The sequence below is a fragment of the Chiloscyllium plagiosum genome, unplaced genomic scaffold, assembly GCF_037043375.1.
Source record: "Chiloscyllium plagiosum isolate Xiang-an unplaced genomic scaffold, Cpla_swu_hap1 HiC_scaffold_10, whole genome shotgun sequence".
NCBI lineage: Eukaryota > Metazoa > Chordata > Chondrichthyes > Orectolobiformes > Hemiscylliidae > Chiloscyllium > Chiloscyllium plagiosum.
In genome coordinates, this window is record NW_028270148.1 from 44527160 (window position 1) to 44545949 (window position 18790).

An 18790-nucleotide genomic window follows, 5' to 3' on the forward strand; every position below is an offset into this window, starting at 1 on the left:
ATTGAGGCACTTACTTGCCAATTATTGGGCACTTAAGACCTAAGGGCAGACAGCCTAGTACGTGCCTTATGCATACCCCATATTAGGGAAACCAGTCTGAAATTGGCAGGAAGGATATGAGCTGGACAGCCAATATATTTTATGTCACCACCTCCACCAAAAAACACACTGACCATGGGACCATAAAATACAGCTTTCATTGCTTTATCGAAGTAACTATGTCTAAGCTTTATCCATTTAAGGGAAAGATTTTTTTATCCAACATCCGTTATGTTATGTTAGCATATTAAATTAAACATTTTCTTCAAGAACATTAAAAGTGATTCCTAATTTAGTTACTGGAATTTACCTATCGGAATAGGTTGCTACAATCTTTACTCGTATTGCATATCAATATAACGATAGAACATACAGACATGAATTTATTTATTATCAGAGTACACTTTAATGTGATGTTAAACTGAATTAAGTATATTACAAAGCAAGAAAGGCCAGAAGAGTTACCTTTAGACGACTCATCTTCAATGGGTTGTTTGAACGCTGTGATATCACTGAATGTGCAAAGAAATAGTACCACCTTGTCTTGCTCATTTCGAATTGGAGCAATTTTCACAAAGAACCACACTGGAGTCCCTTTCACAAAGAAAACAATATTTATTTTAAAGATGTCAAGTAGACTTCCCATTTGTGCCATTGCATTATTTAATTATCACAATCTTTAACAAGCTAACCTAAATCTAATTATGCCAATCACACCATACCCTCAAAAATGTAGAACATAGTGCTGTAAAACAAAGATGCATTCTTTAGTAAGAGAGTAATCTAAAATACATCTATGACTGCTTGAAGTACATTGGCAGCAGCAGGTGGACATATACTCCTCGACATTCAACATAATTTCCTTCACGTGCTTCTTTTGCCACTCTGGTTTTCCTTGAAATTCCTCTCTGTGCTGCTTGATGTAGCTATTAACAAATTTATTTTAATTGAGCTAACAACTGTGTCAAAGGAAATTAATTGCCACAGATGGTGTGCAGATCTAACCACAACCTTCTGAGTTCTAATCGACATCAACAATTTTCATTAAATATGAACAAAAGAAAACCAGCTTGACAAAGTAGTAGAAGTCTCATGTATTATCAAGCTAGAAGAAAGCAACACCAGAGTCAAGGAAGACAAAGTCACTAGAAGGAAATACAAGTTAACTAAATGGAGGTTTTGATGAAGATTTCTACATTTGATCATTATTAATTTTTGCATTGTCTTCTTGTAATTCGGTCTTGCAAAATTTTATTTAAATTAAGCATGTGGATGAAAAATAATAGTTGATTAAAGTGTTACAAATTAAAGTTGTTGGAATATTGTGTTGAATAAAACTTTTGAATTGAATTAAGAGCATTTGGAATCCTCTGTCGCAGAACGCAAGTGAGGCCAAAACATTGAATATTTTCATGAAGGAGTTAAGATACAGATCTTTGGGCCATAAGGATCAAAAGGTATGGTGTGAAAGCCAGTACAGGACACTGAATTGGATGATTAGCCATGATCATATCAAATGGTGGAGCAGGTTCGAAGGGCTGAAAGGCCTACACTTACTCCTATTTTCTACATTTCTGTTTACTCTGCTACAGAATTATGTATCTCAGGAAATAGATTAGCCACATGATTTGTCATATACAACCAATTAGATCTAGTTCTAAAATGTAACCTTATTTTTGTTAGAAGCATGCAGAACACAGATACTAAACAGTAAAGGTACTTTTCAAGTCAATTGTGAATCAGAGACATCTATTCATGTTTTCAACTGTGCTAAAGTACAGCTGTGAGAGCATCAGTTCCAATGGTATATTCTAAGTTAGTTCGAGACAATTTAAAGACAGGAGTGAACTTAAAAAGGTGCAACGTTTCATGAATTGTTATCATAAAACATCTGAAAATATTAAAATGCCATGAAATCAGACTAGCAGTACTTTGGAAAATCTCCTAAAATTATGGACAAAATTCTAATTAGTGCTTTCCACAATATACAACAAAACTTTCAAAACTAATGCACTCCTATCGTCTTTGCTTTACTTTTTTAAAATTCAATGTAAATTATCTTTGCAAAATTGCCCTATGGCATGAAATTGATTTGATTTGAGACGTCTTTAATTATTTAGCAAAAATACACATTATGGTGCCTGAACTAAAATGTCTAAGCTACTGAAGAAGTGGAGAGGCTGCAGAAGAATCTAGACAGTTTGGAGGAGTGGTCCTGGAAATGGTTGATGGAATTCAATGTGAGCAAATGCGAGGTCTTGCACTTTGGGAAAAAGAATAGAAGCATGAATTACTTTCTAAACGGTGAGAAAATTCGTAAAGCCAACGTACAGAGGGATCTGGGAGTGCTAGTTGAGGATTCTCTAAAGATAAACATGCAGATTGAGTCCGTGATTAAGAAAGCGAATGCAACGTTGTCAATTATCTCAAGAGGGTTGGAATATAAAAACACTGTTGTGCTACTGAGACTTTATAAAGCTCTGGTTAGGCCCCATTTGGAATACTGTGTCCAGTTATTGGTCCCCACACCTCAGGAAGGACATACTGGCACTGGAGCGTGTCCAGCGGAGATTCACACGGATGATCCCTGGAATGGTAGGTCTAACATATGAGGAACGGCTGAGGATCCTGGGATTGTATTCATTGGAGTTTAGAAGATTAAGGGGAGATCTAATAGAAACTTACAAGATAATACATGGCTTGGAGAGGGTGGACGCTAGGAAATTGTTTCCGTTAGGCAAGGAGACTAGGACCCGTGGACACAGCCTTAGAATTAGAGAGGGTAAATTCAGAACAGAAATGCGGAGACATTTCTTCAGCCAGAGAGTGGTGGGCCTGTGGAATTCATTGCCACAGAGTGCAGTGGAGGCTGGGACGCTAAATGTCTTCAAGGCAGAAATTGATAAATTCTTGATGTCACAAGGAATTAAGGGCTACGGGGAGAATGCGGGTAAGTGGAGTTGAAATGCCCATCAGCCATGATTGAATGGCGGAGTGGACTCGATGGGCCGAATGGCCTTACTTCCGCTCCTATGACTTATGGTCTAATTTTGAATATACAGGCTATTCTCAGTGCGTGAACGGTCTAAGGCACAAAGATTGTGGACACGAAGCACATACATGTTTTTGGCCAGAAACATACCACCTGCTATTTTATGTAGCAACAGGACTACATGAAACGTAGTCAATCGCAGCTTGTTAGCAGCATGAGAAATCAAGTCTGAAAGAAAATTTGGTTTGGTTCTCAGGTTGGTATAGGCCAGCAAGTGAAGTTGTTAAATTCCTGAAGAAGGGCTCATGCCCGAAACATCAATTCTCCTGCTCCTTGGATGCTACCTGACCTGCTGCGCTTTTCCAGCAACACATTTTCAGCTCAAGTTGTTAAAGTGTTCAATTTGTTTTAACTTTGGTGAACAACAAGTTTTTGGCCAGGGACTTATAATGACAAAAGGCTGATATAAAAATATTGTGCCAAAATGTGGCCTGCCCACACCAGTTAACATGCAGACAGGCATTACTCAATGTTGATGCTTCTTGTATTATTAATGGTTAGCATTTATTGCACTACTGACTGGCTGCACCATTGAGGACAGATAAAAGTAAATCCACCTAAAAGCAGAAATGTCCCATAAAGAAAGGTGCTTTCTGGCTACAGGCATTTAGGATGAAGTTGATGAACCATGCCTAACGGTATGAGTACACAAATACAGAGGTTCTCTGATGCTACCATGGAGGTTTTGGTGCAGGCAGTAGATATATTCCAGATATATTCTTTGTCAGCAATAGCAAGAAATTGCTGAACTTGACAATGCTAGGAGCACTATTTAATAACCTGACACAGAGAAGTACACCACTGAAAGCCTCACTGATTATAACATCAATAAGACACACTGAACACCCTTTCCTGCAATATCTTGCCAAGTCATGGCAAACAAAATGAATTTAAGGATAATATTAGATCAACGAGGAGTCATATAAAGTTGCAAGAAGACCGAGGACTGGGAGCAATTTAAAATTCAGTAGAGGAAGACTAAGAGCTTGATTAAGAGGGGGAAGTAGAATATGACAGTAAAATTGTGTGGAACATAAAATTGCACTGTAAGAGTTCGACCCGGGTTCGATTCCAGCCCCGGGCGACTGTCTGTGTGGAGTTTGCTGTGGCTGCTCTGGTTTCCTCCCACAATCCAAAGATGTGCAGGTTTGGTGAACTGGCCATGTTAAATTGCCCATAGTGTTCAGGGATGTGTGGGTTGGGTGCATTAGTCATGGGTGAATGTAGAATAATAGGCTAGGGGAATGGGTCCAGGTGGGATACTCTTTGGAGGGTCAGTGTGGACTTGTTGGGCTGAAGGACCTGTTTCCACACTGTAGGGATTCTATGTTTCTATGATAAATATATAAAAATGAAAAATGGTAGAGAGATAAATGGGAGAATTGATAGCAGAAAACAATGATATGGCATAGCTATTAAACAAGTATCTTAGTTCAGTTTTCACAAGAGACCTACTGGTGTTTTTTTTTGAGCAAAATAGTTGAGAGAGAACCAGTGGATGTGGTGAATTTGGATATTCCGAATTTAGTGTTCAAAATCAAAGCATACAGAACTGGTGGTAATAACTAGCATAGATTGAGAATTGGTTAGCAGACAGAAATAGTGCAGGAATAAATTAATCAATTTCAGAGGGGAAGATGGGAACAAGTGAGGTAACTGGACATCGATTATTCACAACACATGTATTGATGATTTTGATAATGTCATTATTTCAAGGTTGTTGATGACACAAAATTATATAGGGTTGTAGATGGTGAGGAGTATTTTAAAAAAAACTTCAAGGCACTTAGTCAGGTTGAGTGAGTGGGCAATGGGGATCTTATTGAAACATATACAACTCTGAAAGGGTTGGCCAGACTGCATGCAGAGATGATGCATCCCCTATCCAGGAAATCTGATACAAGGAGAAGGCAGATTATGTGGTGGCCATTTCAGACTAAGATGAAGAGAAAATACTTCACTCGGAGGTTGGTGAATCGGTTAAATTCTTTGCCAAGGAAGGCTGTGAAAGCCAAGTTGCTAAATATATTTTTTAAAATTATATCTCTAGAGACCAAAGACCTGGAGGTACAGGCACACAATCCTTTGTATGAAATTCTGAAATCCGCAAAGCTCCGAAATCCAAAGATTTTTTGTGAAGTTGTTTCTATATAACAAGGTTGTTTGACGTGCAAACAGGTGACCCAACTCCACACCCACTCAATCCACTTTACTCGGATGTGACATAGCGGTATGGCCCAGCACTGGCAGGCATCAGTTGTGTCTCAGCACTCGTACAGTTAAACATGGGTCTGCTGTTCAGTACTTTTTATTTATTTCACTGTGAAAATGTGATTTATTCTGAAATTCGAAAAGTTCCAAAATCTGAAAAACAACTGGCCCCAAAGACACTAGGTAGACCGTAGTGTTCAGATAGACTATCAGCCGTGATTATGTCAAATGATGGAGCTGGCTTAATGGACCTATTCCTGAACCTATTTTCTATATTTCTATACATTTGTTGGCCATACTCTATAACTAGATTTGACTACAAATCAGAAATCAATTTCTGTTAAAATGGAACTCTCTAAAACCTAAGCCTATCAATTTACTTGAATAATAATCAAAATTGAATAATCGTTATTTATAGTTTTATTAATCTTGCTACTACTTGGTAATCTTTGCTCATCATTCTGGTCAACTGCATGAAATAAAGGTTCCCTATGCCCCAGATATTATTAATTTTAAGTTTTTGCTAAAATAATACTCATTTAACTTTTGGGGTAGAATTATTTTATTTGTTATTTATTGTCATTATTTATTGTCAATCATTTGGGCACAAATAGCACCACAATTACTATTACAGTAATGACTACAATCTTTGTGGTGCTTGCATAACAAGAATAATAATAATAAACAAGGTACTTGACAATGCTATACAAATGGAGTACTTTGCCTCATGAGGAAAGGCTAGATAGACTAGGCCTCTATCCTCTGGAGTTTCGAAGAGTTAGTGGTCTTAATTGAAATAGAACCTGAGGGACTCACCTGGGTGGACATGGAAAGGATGGTTCCACTTGTGGGAGAATCTAAAACTTGGAATCATAGTTTAAAAATAAGGGGTTTGCCCATTTAAAACAGAGATGAGGGTTGTGAATGTTTATGTTTCCCTTCTTCAAATGGCAGTGGATGCAGGATCTTTAACTATTTTAAGGCAAAGGTAGATAGATTCTTGATTACCAAGGGAATGAAAGATTATTGAGATATACTGGAATGCAGAATTGAGGTTTTAAAATCAGATCAGGCCCAATCTTATTGAATGGCAGAGCAGGCTCCAAGGCCCAGTGGCTTATCCTTGTTCTTTGTTCATATGTTCATAAATATGACATTAAAATTGAAAACTTTTATGCATTGCAAACTTTAAAAACCTCATATCATTTTCTACCTGAGTTCTCTGCCCTTTGGTGACTTTTTGCCAAACTACTGCAAAATGCCATAATTTTGTCTAATATTGGAAAGACTTGGAGGCAATCCCACACTGTCTCTGCAAGAAAGGAGATCAAACCTTGTGCTTCAGGCGTTCTCACACTTCATATTCCACCTCAACCTCTGGTGTCCTACCCCTTTTAAATTTATAGAATACTGAATGATCACACATCAATCAACAATGGCACATTGGTATCACATTACTCATCTGGGAATAGCAATTATCCAGAGTTCAAAGCAAAGATTGCGAGACTATCATTATTTCAAATAACGATATTTGTGACTCATACGTGGCACAAACCCCTCTGGCAGAAGCTTTCTAATGTTAGGGCAGTTGGCAGAGTCAGCCTCATACAAGGTTTAAAAAGGCTTAAAACCCAAGTTAATTAATATGAAAATTCACTGTGGCAAGGCTACAAATTAATCAGAAGTGGATTAATCTTTCTTCCATTATTTTCTTTCCATGTAATTTGCATTTTACACCTCAAAATATTAAATTTCACTTCAGTGTGCTCAAGGCTTGTTTGCCAAGTTACTCTTGCTTTTACATATGTATCTAGAATTGCTTTCTACTGATGCAAATCTAGCTTAAACTATTCGAGGTATTTTCTAATCAGCCTGTTCAGAAATGTAAATACACACTTGTAGAGCAAGTGGGATTTGAATCTCAGCCTCCTGGCTCAAAGGTAGGAACATTACCATGGCACTATAGGAGTCCTGCTTAGGCTATTATATGACCTTTCACAAACCAAATCAATGAATCATGAGTAAATTAGGTTGCACTGTACCTTGGCAACAAAATATAAAACAAGGCATCTGCAAATTATTTTTAATGAAATAAATGCATATTCAATATGAAACCTAACAAACTATTTTAAATTACTGTCAAGACAATATCTATATTTACACTGCAACCAAATCTAAATAACAATCTTTGTCTTACACAGAATTCTGAACAAGATATTTTACTTACTGTTCTTTTTGTACATAAGGATTTCAAATGAGTTTATCTCGTAGTTTTCAAATGTCTGCTGTACTTTTTCAATTGTTTCTTTATCTGTTAACTCTCCAAACATGAAACTGCAAAACAGAAATCAATATGACAATTATTGGTGTAAATTTTCAGTTTTTGGTTCAGATTACTGTAAACTGAATTTTACTTACAGCATTCTGATTTTGCAGCTTAATTTAGAAATCCTTGTTAATTTTTTCCAATGTCAATATTAAACACTCCATACATTATAATAATGAGCTGCATTAAACAGGATTGAATTTAACTATTGCTTGTGCTGATTCTACTAACCTCTTCTGTAGTGCTGTGGGAGCGCCAGCACTTGCCAGTACCTGACCCAGGGTAAAATGCTATGCAGGACCTCTCCTGCCAAAAAAAAGGCCATTGGGAAGAATGGTGAGGATAGTATCAGGCTCAATTCTGATATCTGCAGGGTTCAAGAACCTACCAGTATTTACATAAAGAATTATTATTATTCAGCTACATATAACTTATTGAACTTAAATTCTCCAGCTAAGAAAAACAGAATACTGATCACGATTCTATCTTCCTTAAGTTTACTAGAAATAGTTAGTCCAAACTCCTCATGGAAATTCCAGGCCCAAATAACTTACTCCAAAATTCCTAGATTCCATTCCTTTGTAGATTCCATTCCTGCATTCAAGAACTAATAACCTGTAAAGATTCAGCAACAATAATATTTTCAATTTCTTCTCAGCCTTTCAAGCCAATAAATGAAAATTGCCACTTTAATAGTATGCTGCTAACAATATTAACATTGATTCAGTTCATTCTTGTTATCAGTGCTCTAACGAAGTCTTCAGTACATTTTTAAAAGATCAATAGTATTGGAACAAACAAAATGCTAATAGTTCATTTGCAAAAGGCTTCTGGGCAATAGGTTAAATCATGGATTTTTCCCACAAAGGGCATACCTTTAAAGTAAATCCATTTTAATGATTCCAAACAATTGATGAATATTAGTCTTTTGGGTTTAAAGCTATCCATTCCACACTTACTGGCAGCATTGCTGATCATTTTGTTTCACATCTATGGGTGCATCAACTGCTCAAAAAGGCACCTTTCACACTGAACAATGTTTGCTGTGTAGCTGCCTCATATACCATTTTCCAATGAGAGCTACCCAGTTTTCCAACTTCTGTCTGTTGCCTGAAGATATAACCATTAAATATATGGACAATACAAGTGAGGCATGTGGTGATTTTTATGAAACTTGAGAAAAGAAACTATAAACTTGCTAGATAATATATGTTACAAATGATTACTGAGAACAGTAATTATGGCCAACCGGTGGAAGATGGCCATAGCCACAAGATCTCACACGGAGGGGTCAGTGATGGCGGTCACTCTCATGGCCACAAATGAGGCCACAGCACTTTCTAGTCTGAAAGCACACACAGTAATAATATGTTCCTTCCAAAACCACTTTGTCACAACACATATCCCCCTCATCTCACAACTTCTTCTGATTTACAATCTGCAAATGGTTGAAGTATACACCTCTTGCTTTAACTCCTTTCCTCACCCACATCTTTAAGAATTTATCTATTCAGAAACCCACACACTGCGACATGATCAACAGCTGGTGTGCTGAAGTAACAAGCTCAGCTCTTGACACATCATGTACTTTTGAGGATAGCAAGATCAGCACATGTTGAATCAATGGACATTAATTGGCAACAGAAAACACTTGTGGACCCAACCAAGATGCAGTATCTGATGACTGATATTTCAGCTTCCATTGCAGCACAAACTGAAGCCATCACTGTCTGACTGCTGCTGTTTGTTGCCGAGGAGGCTCAGACGGTTGCCATCACAGTTATGGATAGCAACGCAAAAACAAACGTTCAGGGTCTCACTGCTATCAGCAATCTGGGTTCCAGCAGATGACTGTGATTGTTGAAGCATTTCTGTGGGTGGTGCCAATTGCTCTGCAGTACCCAAACTGAATATCCTCTCCCAGCATCACTGAATTTGACCCTTAGCCCCTGCTGTTGGCTATCAACCTGTCAGCCCAGACTGATGTCACCTATGCTGGGATGGTGTCCTGAAACAGGGTCTTCTGGGCCCAAAGATGCTCACAGTTATCCTGTTGGGTCATCTATAGTCTCCCCTGTTAAAAGTCAACAGCTTTCCACCAACCACTCTGCAGCCACAGGGATATCTCTGCACAGGGGCACGAAGCCAGGTAAAGGCACCTGAAGGACAGGTACTAAGAGAATGCACAAGGATAACTAGTTATCTTCCACTGACCTTATTTCAGCATTGTGACTACAAGAGAACTCTGATCTGTAGAAGGGCAAATGGTAAGGCACAGAGGATAGTTGTACAATGGGAATTGTGCTTGTGTTTATGGAAATCATAGTTAAATAACAGAATCAGAACAGTCTGGGCAGAGATGTTCTGGCTGTCTCACCTTCTCCTCCATCCTCCAGCTGTTCCTCCTATTCCTGCCTCACAGAGGCAAGCACGGTGCTATCACAATGGCCAGGGTTGGAAGGATTATTCAGGAGCAGTCAAGACAGCAGAACAATTGTTTCAACGCCCCCATACTCTATAATACTTAGTGTGACAGCATGGCTCCATTGTCTTTGTGCTGGCTTCACATTTGAGCTGCAGATTGGAGTCATGAGTCAGGTATCAACTAGACTTCCCCTTTTGGTCGGTAGCCATTCTCTGGCAGTGCATGAATGAGGGAACACAGTCTACCAGAGAATGAATGTACTATAAAAAATAGAGGTAAAAACAATGACTGCAGATGCTGGAAACCAAATTCTGGATCAGTGGTGCTGGAAGAGCACAGCAATTCAGGTAGCATCCGTCAGCAGCAAAATCGACGTTTCGGGCAAAAGCCCTTCATCAGGAATAAAGGCAGAGAGCCTGAAGCATGGAGAGATAAGCTAGAGGAGGGTGGGGGTGGGGAGAAAGTAGCATAGAGTACAATAGGTGAGTGGGGGAGAAGATGAAGGTGATAGCTCAGAGAGGAGAGGGTGGAGTGGATAGGTGGAAAAGGAGCTAGGCAGGTCGGACAAGTCCGGACAGGTCAAGGGGACAGTGTAGAGCTGGAAGTTTGAAACTAGGATGAGGTGGGGGAAAGGGGAAATGAGGAAGCTGTTGAAGTCCACATTGATGCCCTGGTGTTGAAGTGTTCCGAGGCAGAAGATGAGGCGTTCTTCCTCCAGGCGTCTGGTGGTGAGGGAGCGGCGGTGAAGGAGGCCCAGGACCTCCATGTCCTCGGCAGAGTGTAGGGGGAGTTGAAATGTTGGGCCACGGGGCGGTTTGGTTGATTAGTGCTACAAAAAATGCCAGGACAATAGACATTGACCACCATATGTGGTGAGCATGGTCACACAGAAACTGTATATTCAGCATTCAGTAACTTTCACAGTTGCAGTGCATCTGTGGTGAAACGCAGCAGGCACACGCACACACATACACACAAAATTAATCCCACTGTCCCGCAAAGTCACACACTGCTTACTTCTCCCTAAGCATTCAGAAAAATCTACTCTCCTTGCACAAACAGCCATTATCACCCTTTTGATACGGTGAATGTCAAAATGAGAAATGTTCCAGACATTACCTGTTCTAGTCAACAAGGATCTCACTGCAAAAAGAAGAGGAAGTGCTAAAGCTCTTAGAAAACATAAAGGTAGATAAATCCCAGGTCCCGATCAAATGTATCCCAGGATATTGTAGGACGTTAGGGAGGAAATTGCCGGGCTCTTAGCAGAAATATCTGTAAACATAGGTGAAGTACTGGAGGACTGGAGGGTTGTTAATGTTGTGACATTGTTTAAGAAAGTTAAAACTCACGACACCAGATTATAGTCCAACAGATTTACTTGGAAGCACTAGCTTTTGGAGTGCTTGACAACCGCCTGATGAAGGAGCTGCACTCCGAAAGCCTGTGCTTCCAAATAAACCTGTTGGACTATAACTTAGTGTTGTGTGATTTTTAACTTTGTACGTTCATTCTAACACCGGCACTTTCAAACTTTGTTTAAGAAAAGTTGTAAGGAGAAGCCTGGAAAATACAGACATGTGAAGTTGTTGGAGATGATTCTGAAAGATAGGATTTACATGCATTTGGAGAGACAAGGAATGTTTAGGGATAGTCAGCATGATTTTGTGCAAGGAAAATCATGTCTCTCAAACTTGATTTGGGTTTTATGATGAAGTAACCAAAAAGATTGATGAGGGCTGAGCTGTAGTCAGTATTTACTTGGACTTTAATAAAGACTTTGACAAGGTTCCACATGGTAGACTAATTAGTAAAGTTAGATCACATGGGATTCAGTGTAAGCAAAATTGGCTTTATGATAGGAAACAGAGGGTGGTGGTGGTGGAGGGTTGCTTTTCAGACTAGAGGTCTGTGACCAGCAGTGTTCCACAGGGATCGTTGCTGAGTCCATTGCTTTTCATAATTTATATAAATGATCTTAATGTGAACATAGGAGGAATGGTTAGTAAGTTTGCAGATGACACCAAAATTGGAGGTTTAGTGGACAGCGATGGTAATTACTCAAAAGAAAACAGGATCTTGATCAGATGGACCAATGGGCTGAGGAGTGGCAGGTGGAGTTTAATTTAGATAAATGTGAGGTGCTGCATTTTGGAAAGGCAAATCAGAGCAGGACTTACACACTTAATGGTAAGGCCCTGGGGAGTGCTGCTGATCAAAGGGACCTTGGAGAGCAGATTCATAGTTTATTGAAGGTGGAGTTGCAGGTAGACAGGATAATGAAGAAAGCACTTAGTATGCTTGTCTTTATTGATCAGTGCTTTCAGTATAGGAGTTGTGAGGTCATGTTGCAGCTGTAGAAGACATTGGTTAGGCCACTACTGGAATACTGCATGCAATTCTGGTTTCCTTGCTATAAGAAGGATGTTGTGAAACCTGAAAGGGTTCCGAAAAGGTTTACAAGTAAGTTGCCAGGGATGGAGGATTTGAGCTATAGGGATAGGCTGGGGCTGTTTTCCATGGCATATCGAAGGATGAGGGGCGACCTTGTAGATGTTCATAAAATCATGAGAAGCATGGATAGGATAAATAGACAAGGTATTTTCTCTGGATTTGGGGGAGGCTATAACTTAGAGGACATAGGTTTGAGGTGAGAGGGGAAAAACTTAAAAGGGAGCTAAGGGGCAATTCCTTCATGCAGAGGGTGGTACGTGTATGGAATGAGCTGCCAGAGGAAGTGGTGGAGACTGGTACAATTCCAATATTTAAAAGGCATCTGGGTGGGTAACTGAATAGAAACAGTTTAGAGGAATATGGACCAAATGCTGGCAAATGGGATGAGATTTATTTAGGATATCTAGTCGGCATCAACAAGTTGTGCCAAAGTATCTGTTTCCATGCTGTATATCTCTATGACTCTAATTGGGTCAACAGGCTTTGGAGTAGTAGATGGAGTGTGTGAATTATTGCAGTTAAGTAAAACAAACAAGGACAGGACTTATACAATTAATAGTACGGCTGTGGGTAGTGTTGCAAAACAGAGAGGCCTAGTGGTTCAGGTACATAATGCTTTGAAATTTGCGTCACAGGTAGACTGGGTGGTAAAGAAGGCAGTTAGCATGCTTCCCTTCATTGTTCAGACCTTTGAGCAAAGAAGTTGGAATGTCATGTTGAGAGTGTACTGGATGTTGCTGAGGCCTCTTCTGGAGGATTGTGTGCAGTTCCAGTCATCTTGATATAGGAAGGATATTGTTAAACTGGAAACAGTTCAGAAAAAAATTACCAGGAATGGTGTTTTGAGATATAAAAATAGACTGGATAGGCTGGGAATGTAGGAGATTGAGGGCTGATCTTATTGAGGTTTATGAAATCTTGAGGGGTATAGATAAGGTGATTGACAAGGATCTTTTCCCTAGAGGGAAGGTGTTCAAAACTAGCGGGCATATTTTTAAGGTGAGAGGAGAACGATTTAAAAAGGGCATGAGGTGCAACGTTTTTATACAAAGAGTGGTTTGTATGTGGAATGAACTGCCAGAGAAAGTGGTGGATGTGGTTACAGTTCGAACCTAGAAAAGACATTTGGATAAGTCCACAAAAGGAAAGATTTGGAATGATATGGGCCAAGTACAGGCATGTGAGGCTAGTTTAGTTTGGAGCATGATTGGCATGGACTGGTTGGACCGAAGGGTCTGTTTCCATGCTATATGACTCTATGCAAAGAAATTCAGGGTCACAGTCACTAACACTGGATTGTGCTCTCTCTCTCTCTACTCGGATTCTGCAGGTCTGATTGCAAGGGGTGACAGAGATCTGGGAGCACTTCCCACCGAAAGCATAAATGATACATACACTGCTCATGGTTTAATTAGGGATAGAAGAAGTGATCCCAGAAGACCATGAGTATATCAGGCAGTTGTCAAATCCTGTCTCTCCCTCCTCCTGCTTTTCAAGTGTCCGAAAACAACATGCATTCCTCCCTCCTGTCTCTGCTCCATCTCCCTATCACAGAGGCATAGAGATGTACAGCATGGAAACAGACCCTTCGGTCAAACCCGTCCATGCCAACCAGATATCCCAACCCAATCTAGTCCCACCTGCCAGCACCCAGCCCATATCCCTCCAAACCCTTCCTATTCATATACCCATCCAGATGCCTTTTAAATGTTGCAATTGTACCAGCCTCCACCACTTCCTCTGGCAGCTCATTCCATACACGCACCACCCTCTGTGTGAAAACATTGCCCCTTAGGTCTCTTTTATAGCTTTCCCCTCTCACCCTAAACTTATGCCCCCTAGTTCTGGATTCCCTGACACCAGGGAAAAGACTTTGTCTATTTATCCTATCCACGCCCCTCATGATTTTATAAACCTCTAGAAGGTCACTCCTCAGCCTCTGACGCTCCAGGGAAAACAGCCCCAGCCTGTTCAGCCTCTTCCTTTAGCTTAAATCCCCCAACCCTGGCAACCTCCTTATAAATCTTTTCTGAACCCTTTCAAGTTTCACAGCATCTTTCCGCTGGGAAGGAGACCAGAATTGCACGCAATATTCCAACAGTGGCCTAACCAATGTCCTGTACAACCGCAACATGACCTCCCAACTCCTGTACTCAATACTCTGACCAATAAACGAAAGCATACCAAATGCCTTCTTCACTATCCCATCTACCTGTGACTCCACTTTCAAGGAGCTATGAACCTGCACTCCAAGGTCTCAAGGTGAATTCAACAGTAGTATTCATGGTTGGGAACAAATGGCCTGGGCAGTACATTTGCAGTCACAACTAAGGACCTCCCCACCAGCAACACCAATTTCTGCTGACTTCATTAATGTTAGCCATCTATTCCAAACACAGTTCACTTCCCAAAACTCAGAGAGATCTATGAGATGTTAGCAGCAAATAGCCTGCAAGTAGTTGAGGATCCTTTTTTTAGCCCCACTGACCCCCCTTCTGCCTCATGGTTGGTTCAGCTTTGCATATTTAAAAGAGAATGTTAGCTGAAGCAACAAAGTTAAAAATGTTTAAGTGTTAAATCAGTGTTACAGACTAAACAATGTCACAATCTGCTGCTCTAATTACTTTCACTGCACATTTCTAAGGCCTTCACTATGGCATTCAGTATTCACCACAAAGGAGGCTTCCTCTCACTGACAAGTCTAGAACTACAGTTACAGTTGCTAGATAAGGGATCAATCATTTAGAACAGAAATAAGGAGAAATTCTTCACTTAAAGGCTTCTAAATCTTTGAAATTCTCAATTCACAGAGCTGTGAATCCTCAGTCATTGAGTATATTCAAGACAGAGACTGATAGATTTTTGGATATTATGGAAAGGGATATGGATGTAGTGTGGGAAGATACAAGATCAGCTATCATCTTTTTGAAAGGCCATTCAAGCTTAAAGATGCATACAGCCTTGCTCTGACCTCTAATGTTATGTTCTTGTGATTCACGATTTCCAATTTAAAAATAAATAAGGGATACAATGTTTTTTGAGGCTGAAGACAACACATAGGAGGAGAAAGATAACATACGATAGGAGAGGTTAACATCAGACTTTTCTAAAGTCCAGATGAAAGAGCTGAAAATGTGTTGAAGTATTGGACCAGTGAATACTTAGTAAAACTCCTCCACATTTCATGAATGAGAAGTGCTTAGGGGAAAACATGGTGCCCATGAATTTGCCCAAGTGTAATTTAAATCATTGAGTCACAATTCACTAAAATCTGCTCTTAAAGTAAAATCTAGTGAAAGTCAGGAGAGAATAGGTGAGAAGTTAATTCATAGCTTTCTCTTGGAGACATTTGGTTTCTTGTTTGTACTGATAGGAAACGCGGGCAAAAGTGAGGACTGCAGATGCTGGAAACCAGAGTTTAGATCAGAGTGGTGCTGGAAACGCACAGCAGGTCAGGCAGCATCCGAGGAGCAGGAAAATCGACGTTTCGGGCAAAAGCCCTTCATCAGGAATAGAGGCAGGAAGCACAGAGCACTTCAGGGAACATCTCTGGGACACCCGCACCAATCAACCTCACCACCCCATGGCCCAACATTTCAACTCTGCCGAGGACATGCAGGTCCTGGGCCTCCTCCACCACCGCTCCCTCACTACCTGATGCCTGGAGGAAGAACGCCTCATCTTCCGCCTCAGAACACTTCAACCCCAGGGCATCAATGTGGACTTTACCAGTTTCCTCATTTCCTCTCCCCCCACCTTACCCCAGTTCCAACCTTCCAGCTCAGCAGTATCCTCATGACCTGTCCCACCTGCCAATCTCCCTTCCCACCTATCTGATCCACTCTCTCCTCTGACCTACCACCTCCATCCCCACCCACATTCACCTATTGAACTCTTTGCTACCTTCTCCCCAGCCCCACCCCCTCCATTTATCTCTCCACCCTGGAGGCTTCCTGCCTCTATTCCTGATGAAGGGCTTTTGCCCGAAACTTTGATTTTCCTGCTCCTCGGATGCTGCCTGACCTGCTGTGCTTTTCCAGAACCACTCTGATCTGATCTATAGGAAAACTGAGTATTACCTGAGAGATCAAGAAGTTAAGCAAAGAGCCCCTTAGTCTTTTGACGAAGATGACATGAAAGCCAAGAATGGTTAAAATTCAATGTTACTTCTGGCATGATGTTGGAGGGTACCAATGTCTGTAAATACATTGGCCTGAAACTTCTGTGTGCTGACAATGATGAGCAATAGCTTCTGCATTCAAAAATTCTCTGAATTAATGCTGTTGCATATTACTTTCAGTGACTACTGATCCTGACTTTCACAGAAACGCACAGCACAGAGTCCCTCAGGGAACTCCATCAGATCAGAGTAAAGTCAGAGTAAGTATGGACACACATCTTTTTAAAGCACCAGCTGCTTTATTGTAAACTTAAAGGTTCAGACTTTCAATACTAGTGAATGTTAGTGAATCAGTAAGTAAGTAAATGGGTAGGTGAGTGAGTAGTAGGTGCATAGAGCAGGAAAGTGGCCAGGAGGATAGTGTGAGTTAGGTAGGTAAAGTGAGTAGGTGGAAGATTAAGAGGTGGGGTCAGGAGGGTAATCAGGTGGTCAGGTGGCATAGTTCGGTTATGGGGTAGTCAAGTCTGGTCAGGGGTGTAGTCAGTTGGTCAAAACAGTATCCACGTGATCGGAAGGGTAGTCAGATGGAGGGGTAGTAGTAAGGTCAGTTTGGATCAAGGGAACATTCCAATGGTTGGGAGGATAATTGGATTGGATTGGGAGGAGGGGTGGTCAAGTGTAATGCAAGGGCAGTCAGATCAAGTTGTTCTGAGGGCTGGTCAGGTAGTGGGTAGGGTAATCGAGTTGGTTTGGGAGTTTGATATGAGATGTGTTTTACCTGTTCCACCAGTGAATGTAGATCGAATCTCATGAACATGACATACTGAGATTTTGCATACGGGTAATCCTGCCACCTTTGGACTATAGGTATCTACTAGGTAGAAGATTTCAGGAAATCAGGATGAGCTTGTGGTTTGGCACTACAATGTGACTGTGCCAAAGTATGGAACTGGCCATCCATTACATGCTTTGAGAGGGTTTCTCATAGGCTATACCATACTGCGTCACTTTCTTGTGTACATGGCTTCCAGGATGCATAGCTGTACTATGTTGGCAGTAGCTCTTATGTTGTTGTTAGCTTTTAGGATGTGCTGACCTGGCATTTAATGATATGATGTTAATGGTTGTAAAAGCTTCTGATTGCCCTACACCATCAATATTGTGTGTAAGTTGAACAACATGAAACTAGTGATTATCATCTGAAATTTTGAACCTCATGGATGTGATTACATTTATGTACTTGCTTATCACTCAACTTGCAATCCCTTTAAGAAAGTTATCTTGAGAATCATAGCTTTGTACAAAAACTGTTGTCTTGTAGTGGCACGTTTTAGCCACTAGATAGCATTGACACCAAGTAAGGAATGAGGACAGCACAGGAGCTTCCCTCTACTTTAGTGCCAATTCAGAGCAGCAAAATGGTGAAACCAGTTGACCTTTAGACAGAGGTAATGATTTTCTAACTGCATTAAATAATATTTTTGTGGCTGTATACCCATTCAGGAAAGCTTTGTGGCTCTACAATGAGACTGAGATCTTTCTTCCCTCAGGTCACATTTTATGATACAGCAATGCTGTGAACATGTCAGTTAAAGGTATACTGATGAAAAATAACATAGAAAGGGAGGGGAGGGGTCCAATAATCATCACCCATGTTGGTACCAGTGACACTGGTAGAATTAGAAAGGAGATTTTATTGAAAGACTGGACAGTTAGGAGCTGAATGAAAAAGCAGAACCTCCAAGGCAATAATCTCTGAATTACTTCCTCAGCCACAGGCAAACTGAAGTTAAATGCATGACTCAAAGATTATGGGCTGAATGGGTTTCAGGTCATGGAGCATTAGTACGTGTACTGGAGTAGAAGGGAGTTGTTCTGGTAGGACATGCTTCACTTTGAACTGTGCTAGAACCAGCATCCCAGTGAATCAAATAACTAGGGCTATAGAGAGGGCTTTAAATTAATTAGAAGGATGGAGGGTGTGGGAGAGGAGAAATGAAAGCTTACTGTGACGATGCTTCTCCTTTAACAAGATTATGTTGTCCTTGGTTTTTTTCAAAAGGGGTTGTAAAAGGCAAAGGTTTTCTGTTTTGTCTGAGGTAGTCCACTTTGATTACGGCTAACAGATGCTGCCTAAGGCAACAATCAGGGAAAAGGCTTTTA

The 18790-nt window shown here is 40.5% G+C and overlaps 1 protein-coding gene across 1 annotated transcript in view; it reads right to left on the reverse strand.

Annotated features, from left to right (window-relative positions):
• The window catches only part of kcnh1a (potassium voltage-gated channel, subfamily H (eag-related), member 1a), a 284348-nt gene that overhangs the window by 238837 nt on the left and 26721 nt on the right, over nt 1-18790 (reverse strand). Inside the window, exons 3-4 of the mRNA XM_043695750.2 lie at nt 7530-7636; nt 505-633 (exon numbers count right to left, since the gene is read on the reverse strand). Of these exons, the coding sequence (XP_043551685.1) occupies nt 505-633; nt 7530-7636 (236 nt within the window). The remainder of the gene's footprint in view (nt 1-504; nt 634-7529; nt 7637-18790) is intronic.